Source organism: Anas acuta, chromosome Z (genome assembly GCF_963932015.1).
Source record: "Anas acuta chromosome Z, bAnaAcu1.1, whole genome shotgun sequence".
In the NCBI taxonomy this organism is placed as follows: domain Eukaryota; kingdom Metazoa; phylum Chordata; class Aves; order Anseriformes; family Anatidae; genus Anas; species Anas acuta.
Window position 1 is genome coordinate 62418265 of NC_089017.1, and position 21856 is coordinate 62440120.

Sequence of the window (21856 nt, forward strand, 5' to 3'; positions counted from 1 at the left end):
TGAGCCAGCGCAGTGGAGGTGAGCTGCCTTGCAGCCAGCCGCAGCTCAAGCAGCCATGAATTAAATCAGAGGAATAGGAGAGTGACCAAGTATCACTGACTAATTTAACAGATTAATGTGCTACGACGGCATTCGCTAAAGAGATACTTGTCTGCGCTGAAGTGCCCCTTTAGCTACTTGGGTGGGCTAGAAGGTCAAGCCAGCATCAATACAAGTTCCCCTGAACTGAATTCCGGGTATTCCTGAGCTGAATACGAAACGACAGGACGCTCCCTGCCCGCCCTGAGCCGTGCAAGTAACCCACAAGGATCAAAACAAAACAAAAACAAAAACAAAAAAAAAAGCGAGTACAACAGCGACAGAAGTAAGTTTAAGGAAACCTTCCTTGCTCCGGGGCCGCTGTCCCTGCGGCTGTCCCTCGGGGCTCGCCGGGTTTCCGCCGCTCGGGTCCCGCCCGCCCGGAAGGCGCCGCAGGTGAGGCCACCGGGGCGGGACGGGCCGGGCCGGGCCGGGCCGGGCAGGGTGCGGAGCCCCGGGGCCGGTGCCGCAGCGGGCAGGTGCCGGGGCTGTTCCCCCGCCGCGCCGAGCGCCGGCCATGTCGCGGAGCGCCTCGTCCCCGCCGCCCGCCGGCTCCTCGCCGCCGCCGCTGCCCCTGCAGCCGCCCCGCGGCCCCGCCGAGCTGAAGCCGGTGCGGCGCTTCGTGCCCGACTCCTGGAAGAATTTCTTCAAGGGCCGGCGCGGCCGGGAGGCCGGCTGGGGCAGCACGGCGTCCGACATCAGGTACGTGTCGGATGGGGTGGAGTGCTCGCCGCCCGCATCGCCCGGCGCCAGGCGGGCAGAGCCCCGGTCGGTGCCCGGCTCCTACAGGGAGCCCTATGGAGGGTCGGGGGGCAGCTGCCCGTCGAGGAAGGAGGCTGAAGCCATGCTGCGCGGGGACTCGCTGGGGTCGCTGGAGCAGCGTGCGCCCACGGGCATGACCTACAGCGAGCGGCTGGAAGCCTACCATCAGCGGTACGCCTACATGAAGTCCTGGGCTGGCCTGCTCAGGATCCTCGGCGTGGTGGAGCTGCTGCTGGGCGCCGCCGTCTTCGCCTGCGTGACGGCCTACGTGCACAAGGACAACGAGTGGTACAACATGTTCGGATACTCGCAGCCCTACAGCTACGGGGCCAGCGGCACCTACGGAGGCTACTACTACAGCGGACCCAAAACTCCCTTCATCCTGGTGGTAGCTGGCGTGGCGTGGATAGCCACCATCGTGCTGCTGGTGCTCGGCATGTCGATGTACTACCGGACCATCCTCCTCGATTCCAACTGGTGGCCGCTAACAGAGTTTGGCATTAATGTGGCCATGTTCTTTCTGTACATGTCGGCGGGCATAGTGTATGTCAACGACATCAACCGAGGTGGTCTCTGCTATTACCAGTTTTTTAAGACGCCAATAAACGCCTCTTTCTGCCGCATAGAAGGGGGTCAGACAGCAGCAATCATCTTCTTGTTCGTCACGGTGGTCATCTATCTGATTAGCGCATTGGTTTGTCTGAAGCTGTGGAGGCACGAAGGAGCCAGGAGGCACCGGGAGTTAATGGAACGAGAGGTAGGTCCTGAGCAGCCGCCTTCTCTCTGGTGGGCATGGCATGGTGGGCACCGCTCCAAGATCTTTTCCTGTGTCAAGGACTGGTCATATCAGGTGTGCAGCAAGCACAAAGCCTTTGAGGGTGGGCTTTCACAAATCTCAGAGCACTGAATAAAAGGTGCATTGAAGATGCCTGGCCCAAAATCTTTTTTGTTATTGACTTTGGTAGGGAAAGAGCTCTGTTCGCTTTGGAATACTGGGTTCTCTTCCTGCAGCAGGTGATGAACTGCTTCCTGGTATGTGTTTTCCAAACAAAGGAAGAAATGAACAATGTGCCTGTTCAGCTCTTTAGTAGGGTTGGGCTTAAAGCCACCTAGCATTTCTTTGAAGAATGTGCTTTCAGCATGTGAAGTGCTAGCCTGAGCCACAATAAGAATATGAAATATGCATTTGGACTTACAAGCAAAATTCTAAGCTACTTCTTTTTGTCTTTTTAGCTTTGCATATAGTAGTACTAGGCAATAATGATAATATAGAGCTGCCTAGATCTAGGTGTCTCAGATTTCAATTAATTTCATCTTTTGAATTAAACCATCTTGCATTTGCAGCTGGCTTTGCCCCTACTAGAAACTTTCAGTGCTCACCTAGTTAATGATAAACTGTAATAGTGGAGACCTAGCACTATCAGCTAGAACATTCAAAGTCATCTGCATAAAAACCTCTTTCATGTGAATGCCCCAACAAAAATTTTTTTTAAATCAATAGAACTTAATGTACCTTTAAATCTTGCAGTGAAACCTGTGAAAGCCTAATTTACTAGGGGTCATTATTTAAATGACTTTAGTAAGAGATACCATGTTGTTTCATCAGCTTACTGATTGCAGTTTGTTGATTTGTAGCAGTTTCATTTTATGTTGTCTTTTTTTTTTTTTTTTGCCAACATTTTGCATGAAACCGAGGCTCCCCTTTTGAAAAGTGAATTGCAGATGTATGATAAAACTTTATTTTTAACAAATTTGTAAATATGTCCTTCAAGAATGAGGTGGTTGTTGGCAGTAAATAGAAGGTTGCTCAGACATTCTTCCCTCTTATCATCAATGTTCTTTTATTCTAGTTATTTAAGATTTTTATTTTTTTAAGACAATACTTCTAAAGCCAATTATACAGGTCAGGTGAGAGGTTAGTCTGAAGAGTGCTCTGCAAAATAGCTGCTGGTTGAGTTACTGGTTGGCGCACTGTTGTGTTTGCTAGGCAATGAACTAGACTGCAGAATGTCAGCAAGTTAATATAGGCTGAAATGTGAAATAATCAAGGTGATTGGGAATTGGATGGAGTATTTCCTCTACACTGCTGCATACAGCTGTGCTACAGAATATACTGTGGGTTTTGGTGATTGTGTTCATTCCAACATTCTTAAATAGTCTTTAGAGAAATTGATCTGAAAGTATTCCTTATGCTAAATTTATTCATACTTGAATATAAATACATAACAATCTGTACAGCATGACTCTGGGGGTGGGAGAGGAAGTTTAAGTGTCTGTGTTTTTTGTTTTTTTTTTTTTTATCTTATTATTGCTTAAAATAAAACATTAAAGGTCGTGGTTTTTTTTTGTTTGTTTGTCATTTGTTTGTTTGTTTTATAGATGAAAACACAGTCGTCTTTACCAGAAAAGAAGGTAGGAAGCAAATTTATTTTTCTCTTTCTTTAGTAGCATTTCAAAGTGTGTATTCTTTTTCTTTTGACTCTTCATTTTGGCTGACCTACCAACTCGGGGAGGAGGCTAGGAAAAGATTAGGTTTAATTCTTCAATGTAGTTGGGATGGTGTTCTACCTAGAAGATTTGGAAGAAGCTTGTGAAGAAGTTATCACTCATTAGTCTAGGTTATAAAATTTACTGTAGACAGCAAATCCAATGTCTGTTTCTGTATGTGACCTTACCCTCTTTCATGAAGTGACAAGTTCTATAGCACTTATCATAGAGTTTTGCAGACTTACCTGTAACAGCAGAGTGTCTGATGCATTGCATGTTTTAGGGATTTTTTTCCCTCCTGGTTGCTTACTTAGATCAGAGAGTAGTCGGTGGAAGCACAGTAGTAGGTGCTCTGTAACTTCAGTTTGCTTCTGTGACTCTAAGACTTCTTCAAGTCCCCTTTGCAAGCTTTGAAATATCAGCAAAAAAGAGGATTTTAGTGCTTCTGCTGCAGAAAGAAGCAGGTGCATGTAGTACAGAGTTTGAATGGGATCTTAATACAAAAGATGTTGATGATTCCCAGAGAATTTCTGGTGTTTCTTTCAGTCCTAAATGTCTTCCAGTAGATACTCTGAATTTCCCACCACTGTCTTCTCTGTTGCTTACTTCAATACTGAATCAGGAGCCTTTTTTTTTTTTTAATGTCTTTTGCGACAACTCCATAAGCTATTATTTCTGGATTAAGGGATAAACTGTAGAATATTATGCAAGGGGAAGAGGAAAGTCCAGTTACTATATGAGAAACATTACTGTAACTCTTTCATAATTTTCTCATTATAGTAAAGGTTGTAAAGAATGTACTGCTGTTCAGTTCTCTCATTAATGTCTTCATATTAATTGAATACTTCACATTAATTGGTTACTTTATGGAGTTTGTTATATTGCATTTGAAGGACAGTTGACTTTCTATTTGGAACTAACTTTTTTTTTCCTTTTAAAACTTAGTATGACAGTGATGATGGACCAAGAGAAGAGGCCAATTACAGCCAGCTTAAATCAGTGGAAAGGAAACAGGAACTACTTAATGGTCATATACCTGCAGGACACATTCCTAAACCTATAGTGATGCCAGACTATTTAGCGTAAGTGTCTTAACTTTGATAAAAGAACATAATGGAGAATACTCAAATGATGTTTTTCACTCAATATTTCTCATATATACGTTCATGTTTTCTGTGTCATACTGTGTGTACTGTGGGAACTCATAATTCTTTATCAATGCTGTAGACACAGCAATGTAAACAAGGAATCTGGACTTTTAGAAACAAACAACTCCCCAAACACAACCAAAATGTTAGAACACAGTTATAATCTAATGTGTAGAATAATTACCACCACATAGGGTGGGAAATTACCACATATGTGGGAAATTACTTGACTTTTTAGCCACTGAAATTTGACTAATCTTCTACTTACTCTAGTGCTAAATTGATAATATACTCCCTTTTAAAGAGCAGGCCTTTACATGGTCAAGTATGAGACCATAAATCGATTTATATACTATTTGTCATAGCTTTCAATGCTTTGCATACATGAAAATTTCAGCAGGTTACAAAATTAGCAGTCAATACAGGAATACTATATTGATGTCAAGGGTCTGTGTGTTTTTTGAAGTCATATGTCTAATACTAGTTCTTGAAAATCCTTTTTCTGAAGGAAATACCCAGCAATTCAAACAAATGAAATGCGAGACCGGTACAAAGCAGTATTCAATGATCAGTTTGCCGAGTATAAAGAACTGTCTGCGGAAGTTAATGCTGTACTAAAAAAGTTTGATGAGCTGGATGCATTGATGAGACAGCTTCCTCATCATCCTGGAAGTATATATGTAAGTACCTGTGAAATGGGCTTATGGAAAGCACAGGTAATATTAAGTAGATTCTGACTGACTTTCTTTGGGCACAACGTCTAGTAACACTGGCAATGGCTCAGTAGGAGAGACAGTTTTCCCCAAATATGTTCTTTCCTGTTTGGTCATCAGTCAAGGCAGCTAAGTTGCAATTAGATTGTATTGGTGTTTGTTTATTTGTTTGTTTGTTTTTCCAAAGTATTTTCATGAGATCAGCTTTTAAGTTGGAGTAAATTAATCAATTTATTTTCACTATTTCCCAAGTTCAGAATGTACAACTAAAATAAATCAATAAATTCGATCAACTGAGAGATTGACTTCTGACAAGCATCTTGTAGAATTTACATGAAGATTAGGAGTGTACTCAATGTGTTTAAAAATATGTGGTCTCTCTTCTTAGGAACAGGAAAGGATATCAAAAGTTCTGCAAGAATACAAGAAAAAGAAAAATGTGAGTGATTTCAGCTTTATGTTGCTCATGAATCTAAAGAATAGCAAAGAGAATGTAAATATCAGCATTTCTGATACTAGGTACAGTTTGCTAGTTCAGGGTAACCGTAGCAATTACAGGGCTTTGTATATTTTGTCTTTTAAAACTGTAGCATACTACCCACTTCATTCATGTCAACAACCTGTTTTGAGACTAATGATTTTACTAGTCAGATGTGGAAGAAAACACTTTTGAGTGTTTCAGTCTTCTAAGAGTACATCTCATCTATTAATATTCCAGAGTCCTTTCAGAGGACTGCTTAGTCTTTGGGATCTAGTTTATATACATTCACTAGCTGGCACAGACTACAGATACGTTAACAGAAAAGATAGTCTTAGCCTTCAAAAGAAGTTTTGTGTTTTCTTTGTGGCATGAAATTAAAGTGGACTTCCAAAAATAATGTCCATTGTGATCCAAAAAGTTTCACTTTGTCATTTTTAAATGCCAGCAGTATTCTATTAAAAAAGTCACACATTAAAAGTACCCTTTTTTCTCATAAAACTCAAATTTTGTGTCCACGCTAAGTTTCATTGCTCTTTTGGGAAAGGGGCTTATTAGACATACCAGAACACATGCATAAAATTATGTAGTAGAATGTCACTTATATGTAGAGATTTCTGTTTAAAAGCTGCTTTGTTTACTGCGTAGCTACAGCTCATTAAAGCAGAACTTCTTCCTGTAGCCCTTCACAAAGGAACGGGAAACAGGAAGGAAATAAGAAAAGAAAGAATATGATTTTGGAGAATAATTGTATAATGTCCTTAATCAAGAATATCACTGGTAATAGACTACTTTTGGATGAAACTGAAAACATGAATATTAATATAAGGGTTTGTGTATTTTTGGCAGGATCCTGCATTTCTGGAGAAAAAGGAGCGTTGTGAATACCTCAAGAATAAGCTTTCTCACATAAAACAACGAATTCAGGACTATGATAAAGTTATGAATTGGAATGTACAAATATAGTAGTGCCTTGACCTCGGGGATACTACTTTCTGGTTTTTAAATCAATATGCATATTTTAAAATATTTATTTACTTTCAGAACTGTACACTTTCTACGGGGATAACTGCCTAATCATTTTGTCACTTATTTAGATATTGTATGTTATGGTCAGGTTTTGTATGCAGATCAGTTATAAATCCATGTAGAGAAGCTGTCAGATATGTTTAGAATACCAGTGTTAACATTCTGCTGTCATCAGCCAGTACACAGCCTGGCCTCTTAAAGGTGCATACTTTATTTGAAAATACTGTATCTGCAGAGTCCACTAGAAAAAACAGTTCTAAATACTGTATCAAAAGTGTGTATATAAATGCTGTAACAATTTCAGATTTTATGTATAGATGACGTCTTAATGGTATCAGAAAGAGTTGAGCTGTTCCTTGTGGCTGCGGTTTGGCAGAGTAATTCATGACACAGAAGTGCTCTATAGACTTATTTTCTACTTGGAAAGTAGGAAATCAGTTTTATAAGACTACTGTATTTTCAAATTCTCTGCTGTATGTCAGAAGTTATCTGGAATTTCACCTAATAAGAGATGCAGAATAAGTTCCTGTTTAAGCAATAATTGTATGCTGGGTTGTGTTTTGTTTCTTATGCGCCTCTGTCAAGATGACACAGAAAATATGTGGCCTTAAGGGAAGAGAGGTACAGGGTTGGAATCATGTTTAGTGGTCCACTAGCATTGCTAGTGTTCTCTACATATATTTTAGGGTTCATCTTAGTAGGCTTCCATGGGCTTAAAGAAAAGGAAAACACTAATTTTATTTGTCTGCAAGATACAGGACTTTTTGTTTTGGACGAGTTTTAAGATTACCTTGGTGCAAGTGTTTGAGAACTCATTATTCAGAGAACGAAATTGTTTCCCATTTGAAGTATAAATTACTAGCATCTTTTATAAGGGCATGTAGGATGTTTTGTGTATTTTCTAAAGCATACATTTTCATATTGTGTCTTGAAGATACAGGTTTGTATATGCAAATCTTCCCACGAGCTATTGAATTCTCTTCTTTGTATGCTTTTTCACATCTTTGTTTACTTTTTTACTTAGTGAAATTGTTAGAAGCATTGGTAGTTTCTTTGTACAGTTTTCTATACCTGCAATTTGACTTTTCTTAAATACATTTTAATTAAAAAAAAAAAAAAAAAGGCAGTGTAACCATGTTATTCTATTGTTCATAAAGGCATTTGGTTGGAAAGGAGGTGCTCTGCTTAAGGTTATTTTAATACTTGCTTTATTGATTGTGTTTTCTTCAAAAGAAATGGTTTCAACTTTGGCATTAATGCAATGGGAAGGTGTAGGAAAGCCTTCTCCAGTTTTGAACAGTGATGGTAGTGCCAGTGTAGCCACAATTTTAAGTGTTGGAAGTGCATTGCTATACCTCTCTCTGAGTGTTAATTCCCTTTTGAGTTTTGAGCCCTTATCATTTATGATGCGATTGTGATGGCTGCAAACTCACATTCATATTTATGAAGTTGACATTCCAGTTTTATCAGCCACTTAAATTCCATGAGTTTTAGTGGATGAAGTAAATAACACAAGATACTATGGGAACAGAGAGAGTTAGAAAACTTGGCACCTCTTTATTTGAAAAAACTTCGGTCTGATCCACCTGAACAGTCTTTCAGTATTTCTGTCAACCTGAAGTCAGACAGCAGTAAGTGTTATACTTTTTTCTCCTACTTGTCTCAATTGTCTCTCCTACAGCTATCTCTCCTTTTCAATGAAGAGGAAACCTTTCTACCTTATAACAGAGCTAGGCCAAGTGTTTTATACCTATTGTGCTTTACATATGTTAAAAAATTAACTTTTGTTTATAAGCTCCCTGTCCAAGACTGCAATCTAAATGCCCTTTCACTGTACACTCAGACTTCTTGTTGTTCTCAGTGGAAATTCTGAGCTCTGTGTCAGTACCAGAAGATGACTAATTGAAGTTTAAGGATCAACTGATGTTTATAAAATGCTAAAAAAGAAGCTGACTTTGTTTTCTGGGGAATCATAGAATGGTTTGGGTTGGAAGAGACCTTTAAAATCATCTAGTCCACCATCACGGGTTGTGAAAAGCCCCACCCAACCTGGTGGAAGGGGCATCAACAACTTCCCAGGGCAACCTGCTCCTGTATCTAATCTCCCTCATAGTAAAGAATTTCTTCCTATGTCTAATCTAAATCTAACCTTTTTTTTTTTTTTTTTCAATTTAAAACAATTACCTTTTGTCCTGTCACTACAGTTAAAATGTCTAGCTCCATCTTTCTGATAAACTCCCTGTGTATATTGAAGTATTGTAATTGTAGAATGTCTCAGGTTGGAAGGGACCTTAAAAGACCATCTCCAATCCCCCTGCCGTAGGCAGGGACACCTCCCACCAGACCAGGTTGCCCAAAGCCCCATCCAACCTGGTCTTGAATACCTCCAGGAATGGGGCATCCACAACCTCTCTGAGCAGCCTTTGCCAGTGCCTCACCATGCTCTGAGTGAAGAATTTCCTCCTAACCTCTGATCTAAATCTCCCCTCTTTTAGTGTGAAACCATTCCCCCTTGTCCTATAGTTATCTGCACAACCAGAAGTTGTTCTCCATCTTTTTTTATAAGCCCCCTTTAAGTACTGAAATATTGCAATCTAACAAATCTGTATCTTACCAGTCTAAATGCAAGAGTGTTGTGGAGGAGGGACCATATCAAGGCCTTACAGAAGATTGCATGCTTAGTTGGCCTTTCTCACATAGGAACACTGAGGTGCATCTTCAGCCTCCCGTTGAAAGTGGTCTCAGTTTTGGTCTCTGGGAAACTGGCTTCTGGACCCTCAGACAGTGTTTCTGCATACCCTTTCCAGAAACATCATGCTTCTCTTCCTGCTGATTTCCCAACAAATAGGTAGGGAAAAGGGCGCGCAGTGCTAGAAAAAGGGAAAAAGCTCAGCAGAGACAGTTGAGTGTGGCTCTTTCCACCGTTCCTAGCAAGGTGCCACAGGAGAAGGCGTTTACCTTCACACCTTATGAAATCCGGCAGGGCAACACTACGACCTTTGTGTAAATCGCTTGCTCAATCCTGAGTCTGTCACAAGGCCAAAGGTTGCTAAGCAGGCAGTTTCGGTGTATGTAATTGGTGAGCTGGTTTTGATCTAACCTATCAAAGGACGACTGAAAAGAAACTTGGCTACAGTGCTCTGACTGCCAAAATAGAAACAAAGACATTCTAATCTCTTGGAGAAATCAAGATTAGTGAAATAACTAATGGCTGGGAGTTGAAGCCAAACAAATACAAGATAGAAACGTGGAGTAAATTTACTGAAAATTAATTACAATCATTGAAAGTGATCTCTTGATACCCTTAAAGAACAGAAGGTAAACTAGGTAAACTGTATTTACTAGATGATTATCACCTAGATCTGGCCTACGGCCATACCACCCTGGCAACGCCCGATCTCGTCTGATCTCGGAAGCTAAGCAGGGTCGGGCCCGGTTAGTACTTGGATGGGAGACCTCCTGGGAATACCGGGTGCTGTATTTTTATGGAGCAGATCCTCTTGGGAGTCATCATGCGGCACTTGAAGGGCAAGCAGGCGATCAGGCCCAGCCAGCATGGGTTTATGGAAGGCAGGTCCTGCTTGACGAACCTGATCTCCTTCTACGACAAAGTGACGCGCTGGGTGGACGAGGGAAAGGCTGTGGATGTGGTCTACCTTGACTTCAGCAAGGCTTTTGACACCGTCTCCCACAGCATTCTCCTCAAGAAACTGGCTGCTCTTGGCTTGGACTGGCGCACGCTTCGTTGGGTTAGAAACTGGCTGGATAGCCGGGCCCAAAGAGTTGTGGTGAATGGAGCCAAGTCCAGTTGGAGGCCAGTCACTAGTGGCGTCCCCCAGGGCTCGGTGCTGGGGCCGGTCCTCTTTAACATCTTCATCAATGATCTGGATGACGGCATTGAGTGCACCCTCAGTAAGTTTGCAGATGACACCAAGCTAGGTGCGTGTGTCGATCTGCTCGAGGGTAGGAAGGCTCTGCAGGAGGATCTGGATAGGCTGCACCGATGGGCTGAGGTCAACTGTATGAAGTTCAACAAGGCCAAGTGCCGGGTCCTGCACCTGGGGCGCAATAACCCCAAGCAGAACTACAGGCTGGGAGAGGAATGGTTGGAGAGCTGCCAGGCAGAGAAGGACCTGGGAGTGATGGTGGACAGTCGGCTGAATATGAGCCAGCAGTGTGCTCTGGTGGCCAAGAAGGCCAACGGCATCCTGGCTTGTATCAGAAACACTGTGACCAGCAGGGCTAGGGAGGTGATCGTCCCCCTGTACTCGGCTCTGGTGAGGCCGCACCTCGAGTACTGTGTTCAGTTTTGGGCCCCTCGCTACAAGAAGGACATCGAGGTGCTTGAGCGGGTCCAAAGAAGGGCGACGAAGCTGGTGAGGGGCCTGGAGAGCAAGTCCTACGAGGAGCGGCTGAAGGAGCTGGGCTTGTTCAGCCTAGAGAAGAGGAGGCTCAGGGGTGACCTTATTGCTCTGTATAAGTACATTAAAGGAGGCTGTAGCGAGGTGGGGGTTGGCCTGTTCTCCCATGTGCCTGGTGACAGGACGAGGGGGAATGGGCTTAAGTTACGCCAGGGGAGTTTTAGGTTAGATGTTAGGAAGAATTTCTTTACTGAAAGGGTTGTGAGGCATTGGAACGGGCTGCCCAGGGAGGTGGTGGAGTCACCATCCCTGGAAGTCTTCAAAAGACGTTTAGATGTAGAGCTTAGGGATATGGTTTAGTGGGGACTGTTAGTTTTAGGTCAGAGGTTGGACTCGATGATCTTGAGGTCTCTTCCAACCTAGAAAATTCTGTGATTCTGTGATCTCTCTATGCAGTCTCTTTACTCCTGACTTTGTTAATCTACATGGCTAAATGTACATGTAAAGTGTCTGCTATGTGACCTTACTAGTGTGACTGGGTTTTTTGCAGAAGGTGGTTATCATTTATTTGAATCTTAACGCGTAATATTGCTATACATAGCAAACATTCAGCATGCATTTTCACATAGGGTCTATCTCAGACAATGAGCTCATGTAGGAAGACCTTCTATGCTTCAGTCTTCGTCTGAGAAAATGCTCACCTGTCTCTGCAGATCCACAAAGGCAAATGTCCTGCAGTTTCCAGGAACATAAGAGTTTTCTAACTGGACTTAAGTTTGAAATGGGCAGTATTTATAAACTCTTTGCTAATTTGTACCTTTAGCACTGTCTAACGAGTATAAACAAGAGTTTGCATCACATAGAAGGGCCAATTGGCTTTAATGACAACATAGCAACTAAAGATACTGGTGCTAATGAAAAACCAAATGGGTATGGATTTGAATTTTTAGTTAGTTCATTTCAAAATTGTTATGGGATTTGAAACATTTGGACTATCATAATCTGAAAGATGCATTTATAGAAGTCTTGCATCTGAAAGATGCATTCCTGTCCAGAATTAAAATTCTTTGCCTTGATAATAAAAAGTATCCTTGTTCTGAAAAAAGCATAATTTCTCCCTTTTTCTGCTAGAATTGTTAGCTTGCACCTGTCTTTTCATGTTGACAATTTATAAATTGGACATTTTCCTTCTTAAGAAAGGATGGTGTGTGACCTAGTGGGAGTAGATCAAGGTACAACTACATACTAGCTTATATTAGCTTATTAAAATGAAGTTTTTTGTTTGTTTGTTTGTTTGTTTAATTGTAAGTAGTTTTCATTGTTTTCCTTTTAAACATCATAGATTTTTCCCAGGTTTGCTTTAATTGAAAGTCAATTTCTTTCTCATCTGTTTCCTGTGTATTTATAAATTGCTCCTGATAAATGCTGCAGTCTGAAAGATACTGAAATGGTAAGTTTTGCTAAGTTCCCTGCTCCTGTTTAAGGAAATACTACTTTTGTTTAAATGTCATCTTCCTCGTTTCTTGTCTTACTTGGATGCAGAGTGACACCCCTTAGAAACGGATGCTTGGTGACTTTCCTGTAATTCAAGAGGTCAAACCCAGTTTTGGCACGTTTCCACTGTATCCAGTAAAGTTGTGATTGCTCTGCAGAGATGTTGGCTAAAACAATGTGTGCTTCATTATGATGCTTATGAAATTCTTGGTAACTTAAGTCTACCTATTTGTATTACCTACCTACAGTACATTGGATAAAAGTAATAAATAAGTGTGCTGTAACAATATAGTTTTTCACTGATGACAATGTATGGAGTAAAACCTTGCTATTGATCAATTGATTCTGCAAACCTGAAAGGGTTTGAATTTGTAGAAATAGCTGCTCAGCTATATTAATAAGTAAACTAGTATTTGTAGAGGATTTGAATGCTGAATACTTGAGTTAGGGGTGGAACAAGAAACAAAGAAAACCTGGAAAAAACAAGTTAGTCTCATTTAGGGTTTTCACATCTGTTTCATTTAGGATTATATATATATATATATATTTAATAATGTATTTATTACTGATATGACATGCTTCTTTAACAACCACACTTGAATTTCAAACTATACTTGAAAACATCTATTAGCTGGTATACAGGTCAGTACACTGGCTGTGAAGTAGTCATGCTTCTTTCAGAAAATCAATACTGATGTTAAGAATAATCATGTTAAGTGCTCATTCACGTAAGGACTGTTGCTTGGCTTTGCTGCTGCTGTTTATTACTTGGATTCCAGTTTTTGCAGTTCAGGTAATCCTGAAATTAGAGTAGGAGAAACATTTTTTTCAGGTTGGAGGTCCCAAAAAATAGTGCATAGTACCATTTCTGATATCATGCACAGAGCCTTACAAAAGGCTTCACTGCTGTATATTGGCTGCTTGTTCATCTGCAGATAGGTCTCCAGTTCCCACTTTCTCAAAGATGTGCTAACTAGTGCATGTTTTGTGCAGTACTTTTGTTTGTTTGGTTGGTTGTTTTTTTGAGTAGCTTGGTGGTTTTGTAAACTACACTTAAACAATTTAGTCTATAAATTCTTACAATTTGTCAGATAGAACTGTTTTGTTTTTACATAATTCCCTCTTCCTCCAAATCCCCTTACATTGTTCTATTCTTCTTGGGGGAAAAATATATATATATATATATATATATATATATATATATATATAAGATTAAAGCTACTTGGAGTCTTTACTGCCTAGAAACATTTTTAAAAACTGTACAGTAGCTCTATTTTTCCTCTACCTCCTCTGTGAGGAGATGAAGTTTTGCACCTACAGGTAGGACTGAATAAATCTTTTACTGTGTGCTGCCTCTAAGATGGATTGATGCTGCTCATAATTATTTTAGGTACAAGCAAAACATAATCATGAAACATCAAACTGCCTGAAACTATTTACTTTTGTATTTTTTATGTCAATCTGAAAAGATTTCCATCTGTTTTTATACATAAAACAGCACACTTTTACATAATTACTATTTCTTTTCACTTGTCTTGTGGTAAATCAAACACTTGCAAGCTTTTAAAACTGCAGGGAATTTTCATTCCAGCAAATAATTTCAGACATATTCAGAATCCACACTGCAAGATTTAAGTATAGGTTTAGGCCTTGTGAAATTACTGGAACATGTAAAATGCCTGTGATATATTGGTTTGTCCTAAAATGTTTGTCCTAAAAAATTACATATGCTCTCCTATTCCTACAATGCATGTACTCTTGGGTGCCACTGGCTTTCTTCCTCTATGCCTATAATTCAGTAGTTAAGGTTATTTTTTTTTCTACCGCTGTGTATCATTCTGTTTCAGAGATGCATAAAAATTATATGTAGGCAAGTGTAAATAAAATGTATGTAATTTTTCTTTTTCACAACAGATTTCAGATGTTTAATGTTTCATAATTTGTATCCTATTTTTCTATTAGTGAGTTTGTTCTGATAGCAAATCTGTCACCTTGTTCACTTCTGATCTTGTATGTGTGCTTTTTCCCTGCTGCTTCATCTCCACAAAGGCCAATCCATCCTACAGCAGCACAGCAGCCGTGTCTTCTCAAGCAATATGATATTAATTCATACAGATGAAAACACATTTATTTAAACACGTCATTCTCTAACTAGTGCTATTGTAAGGTAGGGATTATGTTGTGCTTCATTGGTCATCAACTGATGTGATACTACTTCAGACTTTTTTTGCCACATTGTTAAATGCAATTTTAAAACCTTTACCACAGCAGTTGTAAAAGGTAGTTAGTTAACACTTGTAAAGAAAACAGTGCTTTTTCAGTGTGAAAAGTACAACCAAACTGTCTTCTGTCTGCCTATGAAGATAATCACTATTACAAGGGCTTCACATTTCTTCTTTGGAGAGTATGTTAAAAGTCCCTCTCGGACCTATCTATGAGACAAGTACACAGTTTACTGGACGTTAAAACTGTGACAGTTTGTTTCTTGGTAGTTTGTGTCTTGACAGAGTTTTGTGCAAACAACTGAATATCAAGGCTGTAAAATTAAATAGTCTGTTGTCCTGTCTTGAAAAGCAAGTGAAAATAAAAAGCTCTAGGAAGTTTTCATCTCTAATTCCTACATTACACCATCTTCTAGTGTACCACTGTGGTATTTATAGACAAAAAATAAACTTCCAAAGTCGCATTGGTATGTATGGTTAGAACTCATCCAGTTCAGTATCATGACCAGTATGTTAATCAATATCTAAAAGCACTTCTGCTGTAATCTGTGATGTCAACAGCTGTTGGATATGAACTAAAGAGGTTTTCTTCTATCATTCAGTCTCTTCTTTAACCATTATCCCGGCCTTCGGAATTAATTGTATGCTTGCAAAAGAGACAAACAGTAAATGTAAAAGAAACTTGAATGATCATAGGATCATAGAATAGGTGAGTTGAAAAGGACCTGCAAAGATCATTGAGTCCAACTCCTGGGTGCCTAAATGACCACCCAATAAATAAATAAACAAATCTTATTAAAGATATGGGATACTATATCAAAATATGTTTCTGCTCTCCCTGAGAAAATGCCTGCCAGAACCATTCAGAGGAACACTAGATGGCTGAAGGTCAAGTAACGTAATTACTGCCCAACCCTCCATCCACCCAGTTCACAACCCGATACTCCCAAAGCCACTTGATTTGTTCACCTTGCTCATCCTCACTGTCATCTGGCTGAGTATCAACTTGATACTAGTTTCCAATGGATCACATAGTATAAGAGCAATTGTGTGCAACTGTACATTCACTTCTCAGTACTTTGGACTGTTTCTACCACATTTGGTAGAAGAGTAACACCCAAAAATCCAGTTTTAATTTCATAAAAATGTGTATTTCCACTTGTGTTCCAACACAAATGCTTCGTTGTGAAATTACCTGCTACTGAATGACTAACACATAAGAAACTCCACACAGAATACTACAGTCCTTGAAAAAAACTTTTACTTTTCTGCTTCCAGTGAGATGGGTGGTCTGAAGAAGGTCTCTAAGCAGCAGCAGATCATCACTAAACTGCCACCATTTGCTTAACAAAGAGAAGCTTAAATATACAGTGGGCTGTATTTCTTACAAGCAGAAGAGAACTGGCATTTTGGGCTTGAGAGAAATCAGCTGGTACTCACATTTTTAAAACCAGACAGGGATAGGAACTGGGGTTATAAATAGTAAGTAGTGAAAAGCTACATCATGTGCAATTAACACAGGAGCAAAAAGCACACCCATGCTGTGGAACCTCAACATCCCAGCGTGCTTTTGGAATGCAACTGGGAGTGGGCTGTTGTACTGGTGTTACATGGCAAGGTTTTGGTAGCAGGGGGGCTGCAGAGGTGGCCCCTGTGAAGCTGCCCCATGTTAGATTAGGGCCAGTTTCAGCTAGCTCAAAAGGGACCCGCTGCTGACCGGCGCCAAGCCAGTAAGTGATGTTTGTGCCTCTTGGTGAAGAGATTTAAGGAAGAGAAAGAACTTTCCTGTAACAGCAGCTGGGAGGGAGGGGTGAGAGCCAGCCCTGCAGCCCCCACGGGCAGTGCAGCAGGAGGGCAGGAGGTGCTGCAGGCAGGCAGGCAGCAGCAGTTCCCCTGCGGGCTGTGCAGGGAGAGGCCCCTGGTGGAGCAGGCTGTCCCCCTGCAGCCCATGGGTCCCCCATGGAGCAGATCTCCACGCTGCAGCCCCCCCATGGGTGGAGGAGCCCCCGGTGGAGCAGGTGGATGTGGCCTGGAGGAGGCTGCGGCCCATGGAGAGCCCCCGCAGGAGCAGGCCCCGGGCCGGAGCTGCAGCTCGTGGAGAGGAGCCCACGTGGAGCAGGGGCAGAGAGGGACCGAGAAGGAGTGGTGGAGATGAAGTGCTACAGACTGACCACAACCCCCAGTCCAGTCCCCCTGTTCCCCTGCGCTGCACGGGGGGAGGAGCTGGAAGAGCTCAGATGGGGGGAAGGAAGGTGGTTTTGGTTTCTTTCCTTTGGTTCTCACTTGTCTAGCCTGGTAGTAGTAGTAGTTAGGCCGGAAATCTTCCTGTCTCCCTATGCTGAGTCTGCTTTGCCCATCACGATCCTTGTTGAGCGATCTCCCTGTCCTTGTCTCAACCCTTGAGCCCTTTGCATCGTATTTTCTCTCCCTTTCTCTTTGAGGAGGGGGAGGGAGAGAGTGGCCGTGATGGAGCTCGGCTGCCCACCCACCGAAAAGCACTGCAGCTGCAAAGTACTGGAAAAGTTTCAGAAGCAACAAGGTGTTTAACAAGGAAATGTAGAGTTTGCTTTTTCAGGCTTCCTAAATAATTGGGCTTATTTCATATTCCCAACTCGGAGGAGGAGAATTGTTGATTTCACCTTCTTTTTTCTTCCTTGGAAATCAAAGGTGAACAGCTCTAAAAGTAAGGGGAACGTATCAGAAGCAAGCTTTTTTTTGCTTGTAATCCTTTCTTAAGGAAAAGATTTATCACACTCCTTGCACAGATGTAGGGGGGCAGAGAATAATTTTGGAACTACTCCAATTAAAGTCAGCTTGGGGAGAGTGGTACTTCTCTACTTGTTTCTGAGACATTCGCATTAGCAACAGAGAGTGTTGTGTTGCCGCTGCCAGGGGCCTACGGTGATGACTTCAGAAACAGAATTGAATGATGTCACTGCGACACCTTGGTAACAGCTGCCTCTGAGCAAGTTTAGCGAGGAGGGACAGAGAAGTGTGCTGGATGAAACCACGTGAGGACTTGTGGATCCCACGTTGAGGTGCATCGAGAGGGCCCACCCTTCTGTAAGTGTTTGGATGCTTCATTTTAGTCTTCTGTAGTTTGTGTCAAGTCCTTTCACAAGCATGAAGTTTGGTACTTTGGCTCAGTGATATAGCTGCACAGAGTGACAGGTGCAACATGTGGCTGAGGGCCTCTGCACGTTCTCTCTTTCCCACACACGATCAAGAAAGAAGGGTAGACAAATAAGAGTGTGCTGTGGTCCTGCCATAGACCTCAAGTACTACAGCATAAACAAGAGACTTAAAAGTAGCCCATCACATGAAACTTCAGGACAGCAATGCACTTCATCAGCTGGTCTGGCCTGTTGAGTGGAGTGTCTCAGGATGGAGTGTATGAAGATGCACTCCATCTGCTTTCAGATTAGCACTTGCAGTGAGCAAGCTGCCTGGCCTTAACATTTTGCATTTCATTTTTCACCCGACTTTTGCTGGTTCTTCTTGGTCTAGAAACAAAAAACAAAACAAAACAAAACAAAACAAAAAAACAAACAAAAAAAGTGAACTCAGATCAAAATAGAAGGATTTCCTTTTCATTAATTCCATGTTCTTAACTTGACAGATTTGGTTATTGACGTAGAAGGGACATATCTGGCCTGACTGCAACACCCATGCTTGCAGTGTGGGACAGTTCTCATAAAGGTGATTCAGGGTAGTTTCTGGAAACGAAGACATCAGATGGCAAAGGTAATCTCCAAATCTCTTTTTTTTTTTATTATTTTTTTTTGTGCTAATGCAGGAAAGGCAAGTAAGAGTAAAAGTAAGAGTCCAGATAGTGTAAGAAGCAGCAGCTGTGAAGGAAACTTCCTTCTGGCTGATATGGCTCCATATCTAGTTGTGGAGGTCATAGTGCAGGTGGAAGCATGTTCTCGTCCAAATACTTAGCTCTCTGTTTTCACAACAGGTCTAGCAGCAGAATGTCTTTGAAACAGCTGTGCCTATGACCAAGTTCATGCATCGTGGTAGACAAGGTAAAAGCTCTGGACAAGCAAAGGGGAGGGATGGATGGGCATGCAATACGATCACTTCAATCTTATCTCTCTAAGAAACCTTACTGAGAAAACAAAACAGAACAGAACAAAACAGAACAGAACAAATGAAACAAACAGCTAGCTTGCTGGAGACATTGTCTGGGAAACAGTGAAAACACTTGCAGACAAAAACGTATCCAAGGACTAACACTTTGAGCTTAATTCTAAACCAACATCCTCAACTCAAACTCTTGTTTATGTTCATTACAGACTGGTAGAATAACATGTCACATTTGATGACTTTGCAGCATAGATGTCAGGAATGCAGCTTGGGATCACCTGCTTCTACTTAGAGTTCAGTCTGAAGGGATGAGCAAGTAATTGTTCCTGGGCTGATGGAAATCTGTTCTAAAGTCTGTTTTCTAACACTCTTCTAGATGCTTCTCTGTCCATCGCTCTGACCTGCCAACTCTGGTGCAAGTGTGCAGTTGTGGCAAGAGGGATTTCCTAGTCCTGATTTGACCTGGTGGACACCAACTTTCCTAGTCAATTGCCGATGTTGCTGAGGAGGCAGCAGTATCAAAGCCCTTGTTGATGAAGATAGAACAAGTTTGGGGAGGCTTTGGCATTTCTGCACAATGCTGCTTCCTGATTGTGACCCAAGACGCAGATTCTGAACTAGGCAAAGTAAGCTAGAGTAAGCTAGACTGCATGTCCCGGTCATTTTCTTTTCTTTATTTATTTTTCATTCGTCGCTTGTAAGAAAATCTAAATCTTTCAACCATTTGTTTGAAAACACAGTTTTATGGAAATGATTGTGGGTGTGCTCCTTAACCTTGTTTGGAACCTGTTTAACCTCGCTTCAGTTAGAGGAGACCTGTGCTCAAATTTATGCTTACCATGATCAAGTGGCATCCTTTTTCCTTTTGGTATTCTTGACTTTGGCGCTTGCAAGTGAGGTTGAAAAGAGTTCTCAGGATGATTCTTCTTTTCCTTTGCAGTATCCCAAACTCCAGATTACATCTGATCTTCATCTCTGATCTGAAAAGCTTCGCAGGCCAAAAGAGAATTGAGATGAGGAGTGAAATACAGAATGCTGGTGAGTCTTTCCAGTTCCCACCCGTAAGTTTTGTGAGAGAAGCAGGTGCGTTGCTGTAGTGGTAGGAAGTCAATAAGATAACGATCATGCCCTTGAAGGCGAGTAATGGTATAAAGATGAAGAATGCAAGGCCCTGCTTAAAGACAGTCTTTAGGCTGCTTCTGGATCAGCAGTTTGTTTGGTTCTTGCACAGCCTCATCTCCACTTGCTTAGAAGCTGTGAAGATGGGAAGAACACTTGGTGTTTTTCATCCACTCTCAACCTCATCTCCATTTCCTCCGAAGCTGTGAATATTGGAAGTACACTTGGTTCTTCCAATGATGTGAAGAGCCAAGTGTCTTGGGTCTTCCATCAACTCAGAGATAGCAAGAGAATAAGGTATTTGCTTGATAGGACAGTACTTAATTTAGGTATTTATTAAGTGAAGAAGAACACTGAAACCAGCCAAAGCCGTATCAGACATGGTAAGGCCATGCTTCTGTTAGGAAGTAATTCAGAGTGCTTCCATGGTGTACTGTGGACAGATTAACTCTGGTCCTCTGGACTAAGCACCCCCAAGGGACAATTCTCTGAAAAATCTCTCGGAATGATCTGTCCTTATCTCTTACACTGTAGTCTCCATTAGGAAAGGATAAATATTCATTGCCCATGTGGAAAGGAGCTCCTCATGTAGTTGTTTCTAACCAAAATCTCCTTCTTGTGTTCTGTTGACAGAAACCACTTGGCGAGCCAAGCCAAATCACCGAAAATGGAAGTAGTGGAACTACTTCCAAACCGTGCTGCTGCTTCTAAACCAAACTGCAGTGTAGGTGGGGACAGAGCAAGGGGACACAACCCAGCCAGGGCGAAATTGAAAGTCACCTGTCTGAGCCGCGGAAGGAAGTCAGCGTTTCCCAGTTTGAGACTGTTCCCTGACTGGTACCACAGCAGCTGGAACGCTTCCGATTGCTGCTGATGGATTCCCATGGATCAGCCAGTGACACAAGCTGCCAGAGCGACTGAAGCGATCTGGAGTTACGCTTCTCCCCCTTCTGCGTTCAGATCCGTGAAAGGAAGGAGAAGAGGGGAGAAGAAGAGGGGAGAAGAGAAGAGAGGGGGAAAGAAAAGGACAAGAAGGGAGGGAAGGGGAGGGAAGGGGAGGGAAGGGGAAGGAATGGGAGGGAAGGGGAGGGAAGGGGAGGGAAGGGAATGGGAGGGGAGGGCAGGGCAGGGCAGGGGCATGTAGGGCATTGTAGGGGAGAGTAGGCTAGTGTAGGATAGTGTTGGGATAGTGTAGGATAGTGAGGGGAGTGTAGGGGAGTGTAGGGGAGGATAGTGTAGGGAGGGGAGTGCAGGGGAGGGGAGTGCAGGGGAGATGAGCATAGAGGAGGGGAGTGCAGGGGAGTGTAGTGTAGGGGGGTTTGGGGGAGTGTAGTGTAGGGGAATGTAGGGGAGGGGAGTTTAGGGGAGTGTAGGGGAGGGGAGTCTAGGGAAGGGGAGTGTAGGGGAGTGTAGGGGAGGGGAGTTTAGCGGAGGATAGTGTAGGGAGGGGAGTGTAGAGGAGGGAAGTGTAGAGGAGCATAGGGGAGTGGAGTGGAGTGTAGGGGAGTTTAGAGGAGGGGAGAGGAGTTTAGGGGAGTTTAGGGGAGGGGAGTTTAGGGGAGTTTAGGAGAGTTTAGGGGAGTTTAGGGGAGTTTAGGGGAGGGGAGTTTAGGGAAGGGGAGGGGAGTTTAGGGGAGGGGAGTATAGGGGAGGGGAGTTTAATAGGGTAGGGGAGTTTAATAGGGGAGGGGAGGGGAGGGGGTGGGTATTGGTGGGAGGTGAGGAATGGGCCAGGGAGGGAATGGGAGGGGAGGGGAGTGCTACCCTAAATAAAATGGCCAAATAAGTGACATTTTGGATCTGGAGCCAAATATGTATGTTGCCATTCATTCCACAACGCGATTCATCACTGCAATCTGCGTTTTGCACAGTGCCA

The 21856-nt window shown here is 42.3% G+C and overlaps 1 protein-coding gene and 1 non-coding gene across 3 annotated transcripts; both read left to right on the forward strand.

The window, feature by feature from the left end:
* Positions 1 to 473: 473 nt before the first annotated feature.
* LOC137848016 (MARVEL domain-containing protein 2-like) lies at positions 474 to 7870 on the forward strand. 2 transcript variants are annotated; one of them, XM_068666783.1, is made up of 6 exons: positions 474 to 1597; positions 3220 to 3252; positions 4273 to 4409; positions 4984 to 5155; positions 5577 to 5627; positions 6516 to 7870. In XM_068666783.1, the coding sequence occupies exons 1-6, from the start codon at positions 596 to 598 to the stop codon at positions 6630 to 6632; spliced, it is 1512 nt and encodes a 503-aa protein (XP_068522884.1). In that variant the 5' UTR covers positions 474 to 595; the 3' UTR covers positions 6633 to 7870. The 2 variants fall into 2 exon arrangements, with proteins under 2 accessions (XP_068522884.1, XP_068522886.1); XM_068666785.1 differs by lacking the exon at positions 3220 to 3252.
* A 2190-nt stretch (positions 7871 to 10060) lies between these two features.
* On the forward strand, positions 10061 to 10179 carry LOC137848703 (5S ribosomal RNA). The gene has a single exon (XR_011091480.1). It is a non-coding gene; the product is annotated as a 5S ribosomal RNA (ribosomal RNA).
* The last annotated feature ends 11677 nt before the right edge of the window (positions 10180 to 21856 follow it).